This window comes from Hyperolius riggenbachi, chromosome 4, assembly GCF_040937935.1.
Source record: "Hyperolius riggenbachi isolate aHypRig1 chromosome 4, aHypRig1.pri, whole genome shotgun sequence".
Taxonomy (NCBI): Eukaryota; Metazoa; Chordata; class Amphibia; order Anura; family Hyperoliidae; genus Hyperolius; species Hyperolius riggenbachi.
In genome coordinates this window covers 402,456,043-402,476,664 of record NC_090649.1, presented here as the reverse complement: position 1 = coordinate 402,476,664, position 20,622 = coordinate 402,456,043, and the positions used below count along the sequence as shown (strand labels likewise).

General features: G+C 42.7%; 2 protein-coding genes across 2 annotated transcripts in view; one reads left to right on the top strand and one right to left on the bottom strand.

Moving 5' to 3' along the window:
* Window positions 1-3,367: 3,367 nt before the first annotated feature.
* NAA20 (N-alpha-acetyltransferase 20, NatB catalytic subunit) lies at window positions 3,368-20,283 on the bottom strand. The gene is made up of 6 exons (XM_068232286.1): window positions 20,029-20,283; window positions 15,945-15,969; window positions 12,937-13,027; window positions 9,998-10,133; window positions 9,769-9,914; window positions 3,368-3,895 (listed from the first exon to the last, which is right to left on the bottom strand). Exons 1-6 carry the CDS (start codon window positions 20,202-20,204, stop codon window positions 3,810-3,812), a joined length of 660 nt encoding a protein of 219 aa, XP_068088387.1. The 5' UTR covers window positions 20,205-20,283; the 3' UTR covers window positions 3,368-3,809.
* ANAPC1 (anaphase promoting complex subunit 1) overlaps window positions 20,195-20,622 on the top strand; it is a 160,915-nt gene continuing 160,487 nt past the window's right edge. The window contains exon 1 of the mRNA XM_068232285.1: window positions 20,195-20,588. The gene's annotated coding sequence lies outside the window, so the exon portion shown is untranslated. The remainder of the gene's footprint in view (window positions 20,589-20,622) is intronic.

Sequence of the window (20,622 nt, the reverse complement as noted above, 5' to 3'; positions counted from 1 at the left end):
CCGGTGGGTTGGGAGTACATCGATAGCAGCGTTCGAATGTCCGACGACCGACGCTAGTGGCAATACATTACCTGATCCGGCCGGCGCGTATCCCCGTTGCTCCTTCTCCGCTGGGTTCCGGCTGGCTTCACTTCCTCCTGTCCCGACAGGAAGTTTAAACAGTAGAGCGCCCTTTACTGTTTAAACTTCCCCGGACAGGAAGTACAGTGAAGCTGCAGCCCTGGAGGCCAGAGCGGAGAAGAAGACGACCGGGGGACTCACGCCGGCCGGATCAGGTAATGTATGCAGGGGGGGGGGGGGGCGGCAGCTTCACAGATGGTGAATCGATTTCATGCAGTAAAGGCAGCCATACGATTCCTCTCTGATCAGATTCGATCAGAGAGGGATCTATCTGTTGGTCGATCTGATGGCAAATAGACCAGTGTATGGCCACCTTAAGAAGAAAATGTTATTGCATTTGGGCCCCAGTGTGTAAGTGCCAGAACTTCTAACTACGGTAGTTTTCTTTCACTCTGCAATCCTACTGGGAAAACATCCCCTAGTTGGTACAGGAGGTCCACGGAGGAGATCAAGACAGTAGTAAAACTTGACAAGCTCTAAGCCAGTCTATCCAATGCTGGTTCCACTGCAGCTGCATAAATAATTATGGAGAACCATGTATAAAATATTGTACATTCAACGTCCAAAAAAAGTCCCTTCCTGCATTCCTGGGCGTAGAATCTACATCCATGATTAAAAGCTGCCAACCGTCGCCGCTCATGCATAACAGTTTAACAGTGAATGATAGTTGAAATCATTCAATAAAGTTGGGAGGCAAAAAAAGTTTTACAAGTAAAAAAAAAAAAAGGTCACCATAAAAAGTGGTTTTTATTTCCTTACATTAAGTTTTAACCGCTGCCCAGCCTATGAATCCCTTTTTAACCCCCTATAATACCTAGACATGTTAATACACCTTAAAGCGGAATATAACCCTGCATTTCAACTTTGCTCTAAAATATTATTTACAGCATATTATATGCAAAAAAGCATTTTTTTTTTACTAGACCAGCATTGGAAGGGTTAAACACAGAGGTTTAAAGGTCCTGGAGAGATATGCAGAAGTTCAGATAGATACATTCTATTTAGTTACATGTATCTATTGATAAACAGTTACACACTCTTTGGCTGTCATCCAAGCTCCTCAGTGAGAGAGATGAGTCACATTCAACACTTAGATACATTATGTAAACAAAATGTATCTATTTCAGCTTCGGATGCGTCTGCAGAAATCTAAAGGAACTTTAAAGCCCTGTGCAACCCTTCCAATGCTGGTCTAGTAAAAAAAAAAATGCTGGTTTCATATAATATACTGTAAATAATGTTTTAGAGCAAAGTTGAAATGCAGGGTTATATTCCGCTTTAAATGATTGGCGCCTACAGTGATCAGTTGTGGTCGCTAGGGCAACAGTTTGGGGACCCAATGGTCTACAGAAGCATTGCGCCGCCATTGTCTAGCAATGCAGCTGTACAGCACTGGGGCCACTGATCGCTGCAGACGTGCAGGCTGAGGATAATGGTCCGACGCATGCCTAACAAGTAGTGAGATAAGGCCTTTGTGGTATCAATTTAATCAGGAAGAGCTGAAGAATATGTTTTTATGGGTTTTATAACTGTGGGACTTACGTGAAAATTCTCGGAAGGGTGAACACTGTTCTAAAATGACAATGTACAAATAATGTCCAAGTAGTTGTATAAACATTTTCCTACTTTTCATGTTAAATATCAGAGGCAAAAGCTTTAATTCATTGTGTGTAGGATTTAGCTCTATTGGAACACATCATTTGCAAAAGGAGTGTCTGCTTTAATGCACAGCCAGGGTTGTTATTTTGCATATCAGACGATAAAGTATTTTTCTCTGAAAGCAAAAAAAAAAAAAAAAAAAAAAAAAAAAAAAGTATGAAAAGCTGTGGTGTCAGACAATTACAAATGTTTATAACAAGTTGCATTTCCTCTGCTCTCTTCAGACACTTCAGTCAGAGACACAGGACACTTGACGTTCGCTCACACACAGGTTTAACAGATGCACTGTGAAGGAATTCCCCCTCCCCTCATGGCTCATTCTGCAGTCAGAATAGAGCAAACTTGCCATCAGTTCACAATGAAAGGAATTTGTTACAGTAAACAAAAGAGATAAGCAAATGAAATGTATACATCAATATTTACCAGCACTTCAGGAACTCTCTCAATCCCAGGTAAAAAAAAAAATGTTAAATGATAGTGTTCCTTTAACCTCCTTAGCGGTAAATCCCGAGTCAGGCTCAGGCTGGAAATCCACAGCACAGAGCGGTAACCACGATCTGGATCTATGGGAAGTGTGTAATGTGCAGGGTTGTCACAGATCTATCCAGCAGTATGATTTTTAGGGTTTAAAAGCTTTTGAAAAAATTGCAGTGCATTCAGACACTAAAATCCGGAAATAATTATAACGCCAGGAAGGTTGATAGAAGAGATTGGTGTGTGGCCCTCCTAACAAGGATGTGGCATCACTGCTGATCTTACACAGATACAGACAACAGGTTTCAAAAGCAAAACCTTTCGGTTTGCAATTATGGAATCCCAATACTCTTGCTGTGTTTCCCTAGTAATAAAATACCGGTACATGAAAACAAGAATAGGACTACTGTAATTGTCTGCACCTAGTTTGGGGACCCCAAGTTATGCTACGAAGATCTTGATGCCAGAGATGTGAGACACAAGGTCCTGAGCTTTCTTACCATATGAATCTAACAAAATAGGCTATGGCCCTTTTATTTTTCGAAGATTTGAAACCATTTCACAAATAATTGAGTGGCTGCACAAATTCAGATGAAGTATAGGAATGCTTCGATGTACTATGCACATTTCAACACCTGACACCACAAAGTCAGGCATTGAATGAATTAGACAAGCTGAAACCATGGGCGTAACTACAGGGGAGTAATCTCTGCAACTGCAGGGGGGACGGCTAGAGCTGTAAGGAGGCCCCAACTTCACTCCTCCCATAAAAGTGGTCCATCCTTCATTATCAGGTGTTTTTGTGACTACACTTGTTATGGGTGTGAAGATTATGATGGCCACACTTGTTTTATGACCCTTGAAAGTTAGGCCCCAGGGCTGTGAGGGTCACAAGTGGATGACAAAGGAAACTGTGTGTGAAGTGGGGCCCCTATCAAAAGTTTTGCTCGGGGGGGGGGGGGGGGGGGGGGCATGATTCATAGTTATGCCCCTGAAACTTAGCCTGTTATGTCCTTGAAAACCTGCCCTGTCCATGGAGAACAACAAAAGATGAAGCAGTCACAATCCAAGAGTGCTTCCAAACAGAAAACATAGGTAACAAAAAACAAAACAATTATTGTATAAACATTTGGCATATAATTATAATCATTACTTTTGTCCCTGTCCTGTACCATTAAGAAGAGTGATATTTTTTTAGATTATTTAAGTTTAATATATAGTATCTCAAAGCCCTGTGTGAGACTCTCTCACGACCAGAAGTCATTTTGGATACTTTAAATCTTCTAGTAAACCACAAGCCAGGTGAATTGAGCAAAATCTTTTAGCTTTTAAAAGTAGCAAGGGATCCAATAATGTACACTCAGAGAATTGATCATTCAGACAGGTATAGAATTAAACACCAGGTTCCTATTATATGGTGCAGGAATGCCAGATTTCCGGTTGAAGAAGATGACTCCCGACGTGGACAGTGAACGTGATGGCGGCAGGAAGTACTTGCTATATACACAATATGAAGATATAATCTTCACCCCTTTGCCCAAGAACCACAGCTTTGGTTATTCAATGTCTTCTGGCCTTACAGGGTGGGGCAGAGGTATGATAGACTTTTTCTCTGTGTCTCTCGATAGTGCCTTCCTCATATCTGCAAACATACAAAAAGATTAGTGTCACAGTATATTGTGGTAACACAAGTGGAGAGAAATAGGACATATCAGCTGGGAGAGACAGCACTTTTGACAGTGTTATATATTCATTTGCAGCTACACGAGCTATGTCAGCATATCTATGAAAGGAAGGAAAGGAAAAATGTCAATCTGCAACAGCAAGCAATGATGTACTAATGTTTGCTGTATACCATTGCGAAAAGCAACAGATGGTTTGCTACAGGCAAAACTTTCTTTACCTTTTCCAGATTCTATCAGCTCATTTGTTTTCAGTCACCAGCTATTTTCAATCTAAATGGAAGTGCTGAAAAAAGGCCAGCATTTACTGGCACTTGCTAGTGATTTCACTGGTGCTGGCAGGTATTTTTCCAGTGACTGATGTGGAGGTCAAATTACCAGTAAAAGGCACCAAGATGCCTGATTTTCAGCATAAATGCCCAGGAACGCCACTCGTCTGCGAAGACTCATCAAAAAGAAAGGACCATAATGGTCTCAGTGTATTTAGAATAAGGGACACAAAGTAATCTGGCTTTCTCAGTCTACTCCCAGCAGACTTCAAATAACAGGTACAAGGTTCACATGCATAAAGAAAACAAGGGGAGCCAGATAGTGAATTACTTTTATCTAATAAAAAGAAGTAAACAAATTATACTGGATTTGGCAGGCGTTTCTTCTTTTACTGAGAAATTTAGGGATCTGTCCAAACTTCAAATTGATTTTTTATTGTAGTGTTTACATCTCATATTACTTTATAACTTTTTTCCAGGTTGGAAAATGCTTTTATCTGCACCCCCACTGGCTTGGCAGTGGATACTAAGTTTGCGCCCAGCCTCTCTCTAATCTTATGGCCCAATACACGGAACTAATGCTAGGTACACAAGATGCAATTTTCTGACAGATGTTCTGTCAGATCGATTATTTCCAATATGTTCGATCTGACTTCTGATTGATTTTCCGTTCGCTTCTATGGAAAAAATTGATCAGAAGTCAGATCAGACATGTTGAAAATAATTGATCTGACAGTACATCTGTCAGAAACTTGCATTGTGTGTACCTAGCATTAAGGCCCGTACACACGCTAGATAGGCTGGAACGACGGGTCCGTCAGACCTTCCCGCTGGGCGGGCGTTCCAGCGACAGTCCGGCGTGTGTACAGTCTGTCATGCAGACAGATAAGGCTGTTTCTGAACGATCCGCCGTTCCAGCCTATCTAGCGTGTGTACGGGCCTTTACACTTTTCAGGGGATACCTGGCTCCAACTTAAAAAGTAGCGTTGTTGATTTATTGATGAGATCTTATAAGAGGAAGATCTTTTGACTGCATAGCATCTTTAATAGAATCAAAGGATATTAATAAAGAGAACTGGTCGTTGGGGTGCATGCACTAAACTGCAGTAAGCAGAATAACTGGCATGACGTCTTATGCACAATAAGTAGAGCATAACAGATTGCATGTAATTCATTGCATTCTGCTCTACTCATTGTGCAGTAAGATTTTATGCATGTTATTCTGCTTAGCGCAGTTTAGTGCATACACCGCCTTTTCTCTTAGTTGGCATCTTGATCATCAATTTTCCTGATGCAACCTCTTAAAAAGTTGGCAAACAAACTTTTTTTTGAAGTGAACTAACTGTAATGGTTATATAGCAGTGCAAAGCTAGCAGTACAACCCCTAGCTCAAAAGTATTCCCTAGGCCAGTTTGGTAGGCTCAGATGGCATGCCAATAAACTTAGCGATTGTTGTAGTAGAACAGAGGCACCAGCAGTGCAACGCTTTTCGCAAGCGAAGCCCGCTTCATCAGGCAATACACGTGGGGACAAAACAGAATTTCAGCAATAGCAGGTGTAGCGCCTCACCTGCTATTGCCAAATTCTGTTTTGTACCCACGTTTATTGCCTGATGAAGCAGGATTGGCCTGCGAAACGCGTTGCACTGCACTTTTTGGGGTACTATATAATAAATGTGATTGCTACTATTCAGACAGTCTTTCGTGTCTGCTTTATGGAGGTAAGTCCACCACTTCCTCCAAGCAAATTTTAAAGGTTTTATCCATTTTTATCCTGCTGGCGCCTCTGTTCTCCTACTGCTATACTGTGTCCATCCCTGGTGGAGGGGTGATCTACCCCTTTTTCTAATATACAGAGAGTGACTTCTTATCCCTGAGTGAGGACAGGTCTAATCTCCTCACCTGCCTAGACAGTGGTTGCCTATGTGGTAACCCACGCTTGTGAGTATACTCTTCTAACTGATTATCCTTACTTTATTTTTGCATAACATACTACACTATATTTTAGCAATTGTTGTGATCATTGTGAGATTGTTATGAATCATTTCATGGTGGTAATTTTTGCAATACTTTAGGAAAGAAGAGAGTGAGAAGGGGTAATAAGGTAGAGGGACTCCTGTTTATAGAGAAGATGAAGTAGAGAGAGCTGGTATGGTATATACTACTATCTTCTATTTAGAAAGGGGTTCTTTACAATAAGTAGTGGAAATTACAGTGTGACCTTAACCGTAGCAGCTTGTCACTGATGTTTAGGATTGCTGCCTCGCTTATATTTTCACCTGACATGAGCTCCCATAGGGCTGGTTCACAGTGGTGCTCGCCAGCGATCAGCTAACGCTAGTGCAGTATTACCCTATGGGGGCATTCCCACAGCAGCATTGCTTTTTGTTTAAAGTGTACCCGAGATGACATGTGACGTGAGGAGACAGACGTATATACACAGTGGCGAGAACACAGACACCTATGCTGTGCGCTCCTTTCCTTTTTTCCTTGCCTAAAAGAGTTCAGCTATGTTATCATGCTATGCATCTGACAGTTTTTCTCCAGTCCAGACCCAGTGGGGCTATAACCTCCCTCACTGATAAATTACAGCCATAAAACACTTTACTAAGCAAAAAACTTGGCTTTGGACTGCAAGGGTTAGATAAAAAGGTCAATAGTTCATGTATTTTCCCTCTGGGATGCTTTAGGCTCTGTTCCCACTTAAAGGGACCCTGAGCAGTGACTTAAATTAAATGCATATACATACTATGCATATGTTTTGCATCTGAATTGAATGCGAATTGTGCAGATAGCTTATTAGAGGTGCTGCACATGTGAGCTGTTGGTCATTTTAGATGCAGCCTGTTGTGGTATGCGCTGGCCCTCTCCGTGCTGTCCATTAAAATGTAAGTTAAAACATTTTTGCTCAGCTGCTCCCAGGGTTATACATATGTAGTTTTTGAACATAGGTTAGGCCACTTGCCCGGAGGTCTACCTCACTGTGGCGCAAGTGTCCAGTATATTATACTTGGCATGCAAACTATAGTGGAAGCCAAAGTTCCTCCATAGCATAATAAATGTAGCATTTGTTTTGGACGCAGGGCATGCATTTTCAGCCTAATAGAGGTGGTGCATGCCTGAGCAATTAACCAGTCAATTGCAGCATGTTTTTAGGGATGCACCCCCCCCCCCCCCGACTTAAAATAAAAGGTTTCACGTACCTGGGGCTTCCTCCAGCCCACTGGCGTCCTCCTGGCTCCTCTCCGTGTCCCTCCGGCGGCTCCCGGGTCGGCTCTTCCTGTATCCTGACGCTCGTCGTCATCACGACGGCAGGCGTAACAGGTCTGTGCATGCGTGGTTTAGTGTTATGACGCGTAGGGGCCGGCGTGATGACAAGCGTCAGGATCCAGGAAGAGCCAGCCCGACACCTAGAACGGGTGTCGCTGGTAACGGGAGCCGCCGGAGGGACACGGAGAGGAGCCAGGAGGATGCCGGGGGACCTCGCGGCCTACGGTGGCCTGGAGGAAGCCCCAGGTAAGTTAAATCTTTTAATTTAAGTCCCTTTAAGCAGAGGAACGTACATTTTTTTGTCCGTTTTCCGCTTCACAGTGAATAGCTCCTATTTTATAAATAGGAGCCGTTCACTCTTGTCATGCTGCATTTCATCCACCGGATCTGATGCATTAAGCAAGCCACGCTTCTGTGCAGTCCACGATAATCCCGGGCAGGTGGATGCATTCCCCCATACAGCATATAGCAGAGCGCATCTGTCCCGGGCTACAGCTGGACCACGGCGGACCATCAGCTCTCGCTGGCCACACGTGGTCCGTCAGAAACTGGAACACAGCCTCGGGCACTGCAATTGAGCAAAGTCAATTAAACATTTAATCAACTTTGTAAATCTTTATTTATAAAATAAAACCATGGGAAGTTTATTAATGTCTATTTTAAAATCGTGGTTCAAATCCCAAATTTGCTGCTTGAAGCATTTTCAGAACGATTGCGCTTGAAGGAATGCTGCAAAATGTTTGCTAAGTGATTCTGTTTTGCAGTGTGAACAAAGTGGCAGACTACAATTTGGCGGTACGTCCAGATGCCATCAGTGAGGGCTGATGCACACCAACAGCGCTTTTAAAAAGCGCTTGGCTAATGTATTTGAATGGGATGGATCACACCAGAGCTATGTGATTTTCTCCCAAACGCGAGTCCTGCAGCATTTCTGCTGATTTCTGAGGCAATTCAGCCTCAATGTTAAGTATAGGAAAGTGGAAAATCGCTCTGAAAAGTGCTAGAACCGAGAGATTTTCCAAGCCTTTTTGTTACAGAAGCTGCTCAGTTCCACCTCTACTGTAACAAAAAATAAAAAACGCTACACCAAAACTTAACGAAGCGGATCGTTCAGGATCAGCCTTGTCAGTCCGCCGACAGTGCGTACACACACACTTCTGTCTGATGAAAGTCCGCCCAGCGGGAAGGTCAGACGGACCCAGTCGTTGGCTGCTGTCGTGCGTGTGTACGCACCTATACAGAAAATTGTATGGTGTGTACTAGGCATTAGTTTAGGTTTTAATCACTCCACAGACCTCAGAGGCATCAGGAGATACAGGTTGCTCAAGGAAAAATGTATGCTATGGAGAGGAAAAGATAGAAGTGGGTGTCAGAAAAAAGGATTTCCAGCAAAAATACTAATTTGACAGGGTTTTCTAACCTGTCCCATCAGTATTTTGTGAAAGTTTTTTAAGCCAGTGGTGTCTGATAGCACCCATAAAAAGGAGAGACTGTAGCCTGATCTAACCAAAAATATTACACAATGTCCTTATGTTGACAGGCATATTTAGGAATAAAAAAAGCAAGTGCCTACACACAATTTTGAGGGGAGCTCAGTCCAGTTCACAACTAAAATAAAAAAAAAAAATTACGTGACAGCTGGTTAGCGATTTCATGCATGTTGTCACCATCTGTGATGATGTTCCAGTCAAGTCCAGAAGCTACCTTAGGGAACAATGGCAGGGAAGATTGTTGGGACCAGTCAGATCCTTTCTTCATCATACTATCCAATCCCCTAAAGCACATAACACAACTAAAGCCACATTCCCTGCCATAAGACTGCGTTAGTAGTGATGTCAGAATGATCAGCAGGGCTGCCAGGCAACTGGTATTGTTTAAAAGGAAATAAATGTCAGCCTCCTTATACCTCTCGCCTCAGGTTCCCTTTCGGTATAATGATGCAAGCCATTGGTACACCATCAAACTGATCATCCTGTTTCAAGATGGACAAATTAACATATAATTCAGAAACCAGTACATCCAATCAAAAAGCTGGTTAGGATTTTTGCTGGTGGTATTGAAAACAAATAGAGACAAACTCAAAGTTAGGAACCAGCTGTAATGTTTAAGCTATTTGCCTTCAGAGATTCCTCCAGACTGCTTTATACGGAACACATATTGGTTGGGTACAAAGTAAAGCAATATTTTCTGGCCAGTAACCAGGTCATCCACTGACATTTCCAGCAAAGTATATTTTTAATAAACAAATCTGAAAATGTGTAAGGCTTAGGATAGAATGATTTATTCCTGACTTACCATAGGCATCCTCATCTGGCTCCCCATTACTCGCTGAATAGTACTCTATTACTGTCCTGTAGACGCTGTAACCCAGCTGTTTATACATGTTCACAGCTACTTGATTGGAGACTCTTACAAATAGATCAACAAAAAATCCTCCTTTCCTGCGTGAGAAAACAAAGGGTTAATTGGACTCGTGTTGTGTTTAAAATTGGATGCTGTCATTTCACTACAGAGCTGCCATCACCTTTCAGAGATTTCCTCAAGCAGTTCCATCAGTTTTGCAGCTAAGCCAAGGCGTCGGAACTCAGGTGCCACAGAGAGCGCAGTAACATGCCCATGCCACTCTTCTCGTGCCACGGAGCCTTCAGCTTTCCCCATTACTGCAATATAAATACACATGGCATTTGTTACCATAAACAATGCATCTTTTCCAGTGGTGAAAGCAAGAGTAGCCTCAAAACATCTAGACCCAGAAAGGAGCTAAACTTAAAAAGGTGTAGAAGCTTGAACAGAGACCCCAAAATAGGATAAAACGGTGTAAAAAATGTTTAAAAGAAACCACAGCTGACGATCGTCAAAAGTTTTATGCATACCTAGAGCTTCTCCAGCCCCATCAGCACAGATCGCTCCCACGTCACCGTCCTCAGCCATCTCTTCCTCCGGTATCGGGTCCCGTTAAGAGAAATGAGCTCTTTGCAATAGCAATTTGGAGTGTACCTATTAAATGCTATTTTTTGTATGAAATAAAATAATTGTGTCTATTTGGTCTACTGGGGAGGTAAGTCCACCACTACCTCCTCTTTTAAACGGTTTTTTTTAAACATTGTTTTATCCTATGTTGGCGCCTCTGTTCAAGCTTCTACACCATATTCTAGTCAACCCCAGGTGGAGGGGTGTAACCCCTTTTTTCCTTTCTACAGAGAGCAACTTCTGAAACATGAGTGGGGTCGGGTCATCATCTCCCCAGCCGCCTATACAGTGGTTGCCTGTGTGGTAACCCACTCTTGTGAGTATAACTGCGCTAAGTCATATACTGTGTTTATTTGTGACTTACAAACATACTAAAATCATATTGGGTTCTCAGCCTCCTTTTCTTTTTTCTGTCTGCAAGTAAACTTAAAAAGGAATTGTAATGACAATATAGTACAGCAGCCTTTCTCAACCTTTTTACCTTGGAGGAACCCTGTAAATAACTTTTGGATCTCAAGGAACCACTGCATACTATTTTTTTGGTCTCGAGGAACCCCTATATTTATTTTTCAGGAGGCATGGTCTTTAAATAGGTTAGGCTGCTAATTTCACTACCTCCTATTACACTGCCACTCATTAAACTGTCTCCTGACCCCCCAATTTAGTGCTTCTTGTTACAGTACCACCTATTATAGTGTGCTCTATTATACTTCCCTCACGATGGGGTAAAATGCCAAGGAACACCTGCAGAGTCCTCAAGGAACCCTGGTTGAGAAAGTCTGTAGTACAGGGTAACACTCCCATATGGCACCAAAGAAGGCAGCACAGGTTTCTGTAAAAGGACACTCAAAGCTAGGATATAATAGAGGCACACAGGAACTAGACAGCATCTGCCTGTAAACTCACAGTCATGGCAGGCAGGCAGGGAGTAAGGCAAGAAAAGCGCTGGAAAAATGGGTGCTCCAGGCGCCGCCATAGGCCTTAGTGGGAATTACAGCTATAGAAAAGCTCAGTCAGTAATTTGAGAGCCATCAAAAGACGGAGCCCAAATTGTAATTCCGCCGCCAGCAATAACTGGCAGCCGAATGACAGCTAACCCACGGTGGCCTAGAGGTGGAATAGTAATTACAGCTGCCTGGCCTTTTGTAGGAGCAGAGTGAGCAGTTTTTCGGCTTAACCGTGCGCCTAAATTTAACAGTAGGCCACCCTGTTCAATGTTATAAATGAAATTATTACAATGGCAATGTAATCTTTTGAACACCTTGAGATCACACTTTAGGCTCATCAACAATATGCATGGGCTGATTATTTTAAAAAAGCATCCCAAAGAAAATTATTTTCTAGTACAGTAAAGCTTTTCACACATGACAAGTGGCACCAATTCTTCCTACATCTCTAAAGGAAGGTATACAGCTGAAAAACACTACTGGCTCCTTCCGGGCCAGGAAGAAGGCCGGCCTTTGTGGATAAAAGCTGGTGGTGCAGTAAAGATGGACTACAGATACAGAAGAAGCTCTGCAGGAAATCAGTGGCTTTACCTTATTGAAAAGTAGCACTGAATGAATTTTCTTTACTCTAAAAACATTAGTCAGCAGTGGGCACTGAGTGTGGTAATCCTAGCTTGTATTAGTAAGCCCAGCACTCTCTGCTTTTAAAGTGGACCTGAACTCTTGCACAGGACAGAAAAAAAACAGAGAGAAATGCACCCTGTATGTATTTTGACAGTTTAGCTAATTCCCCCTCATTTGTGTCTAATCACAAGTGTAATTTGATCCCTCAGCTGTGTCAGCTGGCTGCCTGGTAAAGCAGCTAATTTGTAAACACAGGATTTTAACCCTATGTCTCCTTCCATGAAAGCAGGAAGGAGACACACTGCAGAGTTATTGTAGGATTTGTATCAGCTGTAATAAAGAAATGTTTTTCTTTAAAGAGACTGGAACAACATTTTCAGCCTTATTTCTTCTATCCTATAAGTTCCTATACCTGTGCTAATGTGGTCTGGATTACTGCAGCCTTTCCTAGTTGCACAGTGGCTGTATTATCTCTGTTATATAATCTAATCTTCTTTCCCCTGACTGCTTTGTAGGGCTCAGGCACTCAGGCTGGAATGTGCTGCTCTGCTGTGATAGGATAGAAGTTATGCACACCCTCTCCACGCCCCCTGCAGGCTCTGTATAAGTCAGAGACTGAGCTTCTCTGAGCCTGTCACATGCTGGTTAGCAGCCATGCTTTTTGTTTATAAACACTGCCTAAAACTGGCAATTACAGGCCAGGATTGTAGCAGGGAGTTTCCGAAACAGCACAGAGGGGCCCAGGAGAACATAATGAATAGAATGGTATGCTTTTTATTGTAAGACTTTTAGAGTACAGATTCTCTTTAAAGGTGATTATGTTGTTACATATATTTCTGAGCAAAGAGGTTGTTCTGAGTTCAGGTCTGCTTTAAGCTCTAAGACAGCTGGAAATATTATGGAAAAGGAACTTAGTACTTACTGTAGCCCATAAGTTCACCACCTGGAGCCTCAGCGACAATGAAATATTCTGGCCAGTGTGCCAGATACTGCAAGTAAAAAGGGATCCCATACTAATGTTGTTGTTAAGGAAAATATTAGGCAGAAAAGAACTATTAACATTTACTATACTTCTTTTCATTCATGGTAACAGTATACAGTTAGTGTAAAAAAAAAAAACCATCTAGTGTAATTCGGTCAATGCTTTACCCAGAAGCCTGCATCAAGCAAAGACATCCACAGCACAGCAAATTTTAAAGCACACCCAAAGTGAGAGGGATATGGAGGAAGACATATTTATTTCCTTTTAAATAATGCCAGTTGCTTGGCAGTCCTGCTCACATTTCTGCCAGTGTCCAAATCACCCACGTAAAACCAGCATGCAGCTTATCCAGTTAGAAACATCTAATGTGCGCGCTTGTTTAGGGCCCTTTTCCACTAGAGCGATTGTGATTGCTGAATCGCAAAATCGCAAATCGCTAGTGATTTTTAAATCGCTAGGGTTGTTACTTTATCATAGAAAGCATGAGAAGTATTTTCCACTACAGTGATTCGATTTGGAAATCGCTAATCGCAAATCGCAATCGCTTGCTGGAGCGATTTTTACAATGATAATGCAATGCAAATGAAAATCGCAAATCGCAATCGCATAACAGAATTAATGAAAAATCGCAATCGCAATCACTGGCGTTTGTGATTTGTGATTGCGATTGCTAGTGGAAAAGGGCCCTTAGGGTTTATGGTAAAGGCTCAGATCATAAGCAGCCAGCCGGAGCGGACAGTGTATTGTCCACTCTGATGGTCCGCTGTGGTCTGGGGCACATGTTACCACCTGTCTGTCTACCAGGGCTGAGGAGTCTATACAAAAATCATCCGACTCAGTTTATGAAACCACTGACTACGTCTCCAGGTACCCAAAATTGCTCCAACTCAGACTCCTCAACTCCAGTGCAAGAAGGCAGATAAGTGATGAATTCACTGTCTTCAGATGCCTGTATGAAAGAACCCTAAAAACTACAATTAACACACAGATTTTCCACCAAATCCCACTACTTACATTCCTTCAGGGAGCTTCCCAACCCTCCTATTCTCCAGGGCTGTGGAGTCGGAGTTGGAATTGAGGAGTCGGAGCAATTTTGGGCACCCGGAGTCGGAGTTGGAGTCGTGGTTTCAGAAACTGAGGAGTCGGAGTCGCGTGATTTTTGTACAAAATTCACAGCCCTGTTAAGTATTAAACTAAGGAGTCGGAGTCGAGGAGTCGGAGTCTGAGCAATTTTGGGTACCCGGAGTCGTGGTTTCAGAAACTGAGGAGTCGGAAGATTTTTGTACCGACTCCACAGCCTTGCTCTTCTCCACACGTCCCTCTGAGTTTGTATGCACATTGCTAGGCTGTGATTACTCCTGCTCAATGCCTAAGCATGAATATGAGAGTGATCATCACAGGGGAATAGAGGGTAGGCCAAGAGTTCACTCATGTGGAATGGCACTTATCCTCTCTTAGCCATCAGCACCTGCAGATAGATCTCAGGGAAAGTAGATGGGAGGGAGTTATTGATGAAGGGAATCAATTTTTTTTTTATTACTAGGTTTGCTTCAACTTCCCTATAAGTATCCTGCCAACAAATGCAAATAATCAGGATGGGTATAGGTTAAAGGACAACTGAAGTGAGAATATGGAGCCTGCCATATTTATTTCCTTTTAAATAATACAAGTTGCCTGGCAGCCCTGCTGATCTATTTGGCTGCAGTATTTTCTTAATCGCACCAGACAAGCATGCAGCTAATCTTGTCAGATCTAACAAGAATGTCAGAAACACCTGATCTGCATATGCTTTTTCTATGGCTAAGGCTTCATTTCCACTAGCTGCCGTGTGTCCCATGAGACACGCGGCGGCACTTCCTGTTGTGCGAGTACGCAGCCGAACTCCAGAAGCCGTGCAATGCATGCGCGGAAAAATGCTGCAATATTGTCTAAATTGCTGCGGGCAAGCGATTCAGCCGGCGGCAGCATTATCCCCTATAGCAGAGTTTCCCAGCACAATTTGCCTGCAAGGAAACTGCGGATTCAGCCCGATTTCCACACTACTGGAAACGGGCCCTAAAAGGATTAGAGACAGGGGATCAGCAGGATATCCAGGCAACTGGTATTGCTTAAAAGAAATAAATGTGGCTGAATCCATATCCCTACAGTTGTTCTTTAAGGTTTTACATTTATTTGAGGTACTTTAAATAATGCACTGACTTCTTATTGCCAAATGGTGTGAACAAAAGGAAGCTCACTCTAGTGGTTGATTATGGTATCACAGGTATCCAACCATTTCACAGTTTCTTCAGTATTTGTGCAGGCTACAAGCGAAGTCTGTAGAGAAGGTGGCTTAGCGAGTCCCCTCCTCTATACACCCTATATACCCGGCACTTCATTCATGCACCATCATTTGCATTTTATAAGCAGGATTCATTCTGCCAGGTCAGCTTTGTGCATGGATGTGTGATTAACTGTAATGCTGAAGTTTTAATTAAAGCAGAATATAACCCTGCATTTCAACTTTGCTCTAAAACATTATTTACAGCATATTATATGCAACCAGCAATTTTTTTTACTAGACCAGCATTGGAAGGGTTAAACACAGAGGTTTAAAGTTCCGTGGAGAGATATGCAGAAGTTCAGATTGTTACATTCTATTTAGTTAAATGTATCTATTGATAAATGTTACACACTCTTTGGCTGTCCTCCAGCTCCTTCTCAGTCAGAGAGAGTGAGTCACATTCAACACTTAGATACATTTATGTAAACAAAATATATCTATGTCAGCTTCGGATGCTCTGCAGAAATCTCCTGGAACTTTAAAGCTCTGTGTAACCCTTCCAATGCTGGTCTAGTAAAAGAAAAATGCTGGTTGCATATAATATACTGTAAATAATGTATTAGAGCAAAGTTGAAATGCAGGGTTATATTCCGCTTTAAACAACTAAAATGTCCAGTAAGGATACAGTTTCTGTCAGTGGGTCCAAGTTTCTGCAAAAAATAAATAAAATACCGTAAATAAACAAACAAACAGACAAGTATCAAGGTAAAATTAGTGTGCATAACATATCAAACCTCAACTATTCAGTAGTCATTCATAACTTACACATTTCGCATTTCGTGACATAGGCCCAGTGCACACCAAAACCGCTAGCAGATCCGCAATACGCTAGCGGTTTTGGGAGCTGATTTCAGAGCGATTCTAGGTATGTTTAGAGAGGTTTTCTAAACATACCTAGCGGTTTTGCGTGCGTTTTTGTGTAGCAGATTACACATATTGTTACAGTAAAAGCTGTTACTGAACAGCTACTGTAACAAAAATGCCTGGCAAACCGGTCTGAACTAGCGTTTTTCAGAGCAGTTTGCGTTTTTCCTATACTTTACATTGAGGACGAAACGCTTCCGAAAACCGCAAACGCGCAGCAGGAGGCGCGTTTGCGGCTTGGCAAAAGACCGCAAACCGCCGGTGTGCACCATCCCATTGCAATACATTAGACAAGCGTTTTTAGAGGCGGATGCGGCCGGCGGATCACTCCAAAAACCGCTCGGTGTGCACTGGGCCTTAGGCTGGATTCACAGTGGTCAGTTGCATAATGCACACATTATAGTGTGTGTGAACTGCAATGGAGACTGGACATAGACTAATACAAAGCCTGCATGCAGAACGTTAGCATAACGTGATCAGTTACACCGCAGAGATTTAAACAAGCCCATAGAACTGTATAGGTGTGACATGCAGAATTTTTCTGCAACTGAACTGACGCACTGCAAACTAGCCCTTAGGCCTTGTTCACATCATAAATCAAAATCACCGACGCCAGACTTTTGTGATTTTGTGCACAATTTTTTTAGCGCCTCCCGGCACTTACCTGTGCGTTGCGATTTTTTGTAAATCGCTTTTCTAAAAGCTACGTCATATGTTTATTTTAAATTTTACTCGCTTCAGGTTCCCTTTAACCACATCAGCCCTCAGTCGTATTTCACTTTATGCATCCGAGCAATTTTCATCTCCCATTCATTTGCCTATAACTTTATCACAATGAACTGATCTATATCTTGTTTTTCCGCCACCGATTAGGCTTTCTTTGGGTGGTAAATTTTGCTAAGAGCCACTTTACTGTAAATGCATTTTAACAGGAAGAATAAGAAAAAAAAACTGAAAAAAAAAAATTCATTTCTCAGTTTTCGGCCATTATAGTTTTAAAATACTACATGTCTCCATAATTAAAACCTATGTATTATATTTGCCTAATAGTCCCGGGTATTACACCGTTTAAATTATGGCCCTAACACAATGTATGGCGACAATATTTTATTTGGAAATAAAAGTGCATATTTTCCGTTTTGCATCCATCACTATTTACAAGCTTATAATAATAAAAAAAATAAATAAATAAAATAAATTGAAATATTTCATCTTTACATGGCAATTTAAAAAGTTTAGACACTTAGGTAAAAATTTAGTTTTTTTTTTTTTTTTTAACCATTTAGTGGCATCCTAACGCATTAATACGTCATGCTTTACCCTATTAACGGCAACATGACGTATTAATAAGTCGCACGTTCCCGCCGCTGCTACCGCCGTGTGCGCGCCGCTACGGCCGCCGTTTCCGTCAGGATCCCGTGCTGAGGGATTGGGGAAGAGGACCAAACGGTCCTCTACCCAATCGCAGTGCCTGGAGTGAATGGACGTGACCGCGAACAGCGGCTACGTCCATTCACAAAAACAGGAAATGTAACAATTAAATAAAGTGTAAAAAAAAAAAAAAGTGAACACATATTATAACGAGTGTTCACTAGCGCCATCTTGTGGCCAAAAAGTATATGACACGTACAAAATACATACATTTACAAGTACATACTTTGAAGAACCTAGAATATGACATATTTTCAGTTGTTTCACACTTTTTGGTTATGTACTATACTTCCACATGTGTTAATTCATAATTTGGATGCCTTCAGTGTGAATCTACAATGTTCATAGTCATGACAATAAAGACAACTCTTTGAATGAGGTGTGTCCAAACTTTTGGTCTGTACTGTAGATGTAGTTTTACTATTTGGCCACAAGATGGCAGCCATGATTTTATTTACATTACATCACTAAGTGTAACATGTACGCTTAGAGGGACTAGGGGGGACGTAAGAGGCAGAAAGAGCAAGGCTTCCGAGAGAAGCCATCTCTTTTTCTGCAGGGGAAAGGGATCAATGATTGGGCACCATGTCCCAATTCATTGATCCCAGGGCTAACAAACCGCGGCCCGGGAGCATGCGTGCAATCGGCCGCGGAAGCGCACATGCAGCCTTTTTGGACGTAGCCTCTACGTCCAAAAGGCTTAAATGGTTAAAGCACTTTTTTTCTTTTTTTAAAGCCCCTCAAGCTCTGCACCTTGGCTACCCAGACACTGCTTTATTTGATCTGAGCTTGGTGTAATTTGCCTTCTAATCTGAGGAAGCGGTCTGTGCTCCTTGAAACGAGTTATCGTTTTTGTGTCTATTAAAATTTCTTTCTTATATTAGTGTTGCCCCTTCTTCTTAGAGATAAGCTATTTTATGTTTATTACATCCATGATTATTTTTTTGGGGTGCCTGGGAGGCAGTGATATTGTTTACAGCTCCCTAGCTATTAGAGGTGGCAGTCAATTGTTTTGTGTAACCAAACATTCATTTTTTTCTGGAGTGCGACCCACACATTTGAAGACAAAGAACCTAAGTGGGGACTTATTTCCTCACTGGTTTTTATACTGTGGTTGCTGGTCTTGCAACCCACCTTTGTGAGTACCCCATCACTTTGGGCTCTATTCATAAAAAAGATGTGGCGAAAAAACTCCTGGAGGTAAAATACCGCAGCGCTATTTTACACTTCTGGGTGGTCATTCAAAAAAATCTTGAAAGCTGCGATGCAAGAGCGGAGATCTCCCGCTGAAAGCTGGCGGTAAGCTGTCGGAAGGCATGCGGAAACACTTCAGCCGGCAGAGTCCCTCCGTGCACTGCTCTCTCTGGGAGGTCTGTCCCATTCACTTGTATGTAATCCGCAAAATCAGAGGAAGCGGTATTTCCCATCCACATACCGCTTCCTCTAATCTTTATGAATGGCTATTTTGTTACTTTTTTCTAGATTAATCTAGAAAAACACTGGAGAAGGCGGAAATTTCTCGCTCTGCTGGGGGATCGTAGATTTTCATGCAGGAACAGCTTTTATGAATGCCCACTTTGCTAAATGGACGAGAAAACCCGCTGTTTTGAGCGGAAAACTTGCGGTAATGGTTTATGAATAGAGCCCTTTGTATTTATCCAGAACTTGACATTAATATACTACACCATCAGAAGATCTCTCTCTGTGTTTTTCCTGTATCCGTAGGAAGTCTTGGGACTCCTCTGGACTACACACCTCCCACAATGTGTAATATAAATCACTGCAGAAAATATCAGCTTTTTGGAAGAGTACTAAAAATATTGCAGAAAACCAACCAGGCTATGAGCCTAGCTCTATATGTATAAGGTTTGCTGGCACCCTAACATTCCCTGTGCAGCACCCTGGTTTTCCTGAAGTTTTGCTGTATATAAGGAGGTTTTCTGGTACCCTAGCATCCCCTGTGCAGCACCCTAGTTTTCCTGAAACTTAGCTATATATAAGGTTTGCTGGCACCCTAGCATCCCCTGTGCAGCACCCTGATTTTCCTGAAGCTTAGCTGTAAGGTTTGCTGGCACCCTAGCATCCCCTGTGCAGCACCCTGGTTTTCCTGAAACTTAGCTGTATATAAGGTTTGCTGGCACCCTAGCATCACCTGTGCAGCACCCTGATTTTCCTGAAGCTTAGCTGTAAGGTTTGCTGGCACCCTAGCATCCCCTGTGCAGCACCCTGGTTTTGCTGAAGCTTAGCTGTATATAAGGTTTGCTAGCACCCTGGTTTTCCTGTAAGGTTTGCTGGCACCCTAGCATCCCCTGTGCAGCACCCTGGTTTTCCTACTACTTTGCCTCAATAATCCTGAATCACTATGTCAGCATCAGCATGAAGAATTCCAAGAGCTGATTTCCATGTTGTCTTACATGTTGTTAAATCGGAACAGATCATCGCAGGTGAAGGCTCTCAGGGAAGTCATCCTGTTCACACACCAGGGAAGTAGGGAACCAGCGAGGCTGCAGCAGCGGAAGTGGGGCATATGCAAAGCCGCCGGTGAGAAAGGACATGGCGTCAGAAACCTGGCAAGGCTGAAATCCGCCATGCATGTTGCTGGAGCGGTATCAATCCGCTACTGTTAGCTGGGATCAGATATCAGATATATCGTCCATGATTTCCGATCCCCTGTCCAGCTGGCTTTCCGTAATAACAAGAGACATATCATACAAGCACATCACTTCTGCCAGCAGCAGCTAGCTTCCATTCACGTCAGCAGCCGCAGGAGCTGTCACTCAGAGCGCAGTGGCGCACTGTCTGACGGGAAGTTCCAAGATGGCCGCGTCCATTTGAATCGCTTTCCCTTATCTTCCCGTCTCCACATCCCGCTGCAGACCTGTGTTCCCTGTCACTGTTGTGCTTTATGAGGAGGCCGTGCTTCTGACTCCTCTCCAGCGCTGAGAGCACAGGCGGACGATTACTTCATCACCAGGTCGGTGTGTGGGCACTGGCTGCAGGGGCCATTC

Coding starts and splice junctions, on each gene's coding strand:
- NAA20 (XM_068232286.1), bottom strand. CDS start 20,204: ATGGCGGATTTCAGCCTTGCCAGGTTTCTGACGCCATGTCCTTTCTCA. Junction 13,028..15,944: donor TGGACCCACTGACAGAAACT/GTATCCTTACTG, acceptor CAACAACATTAG/TATGGGATCCCTTTTTACTT. Junction 10,134..12,936: donor TGGTGAACTTATGGGCTACA/GTAAGTACTAAG, acceptor TTTATATTGCAG/TAATGGGGAAAGCTGAAGGC.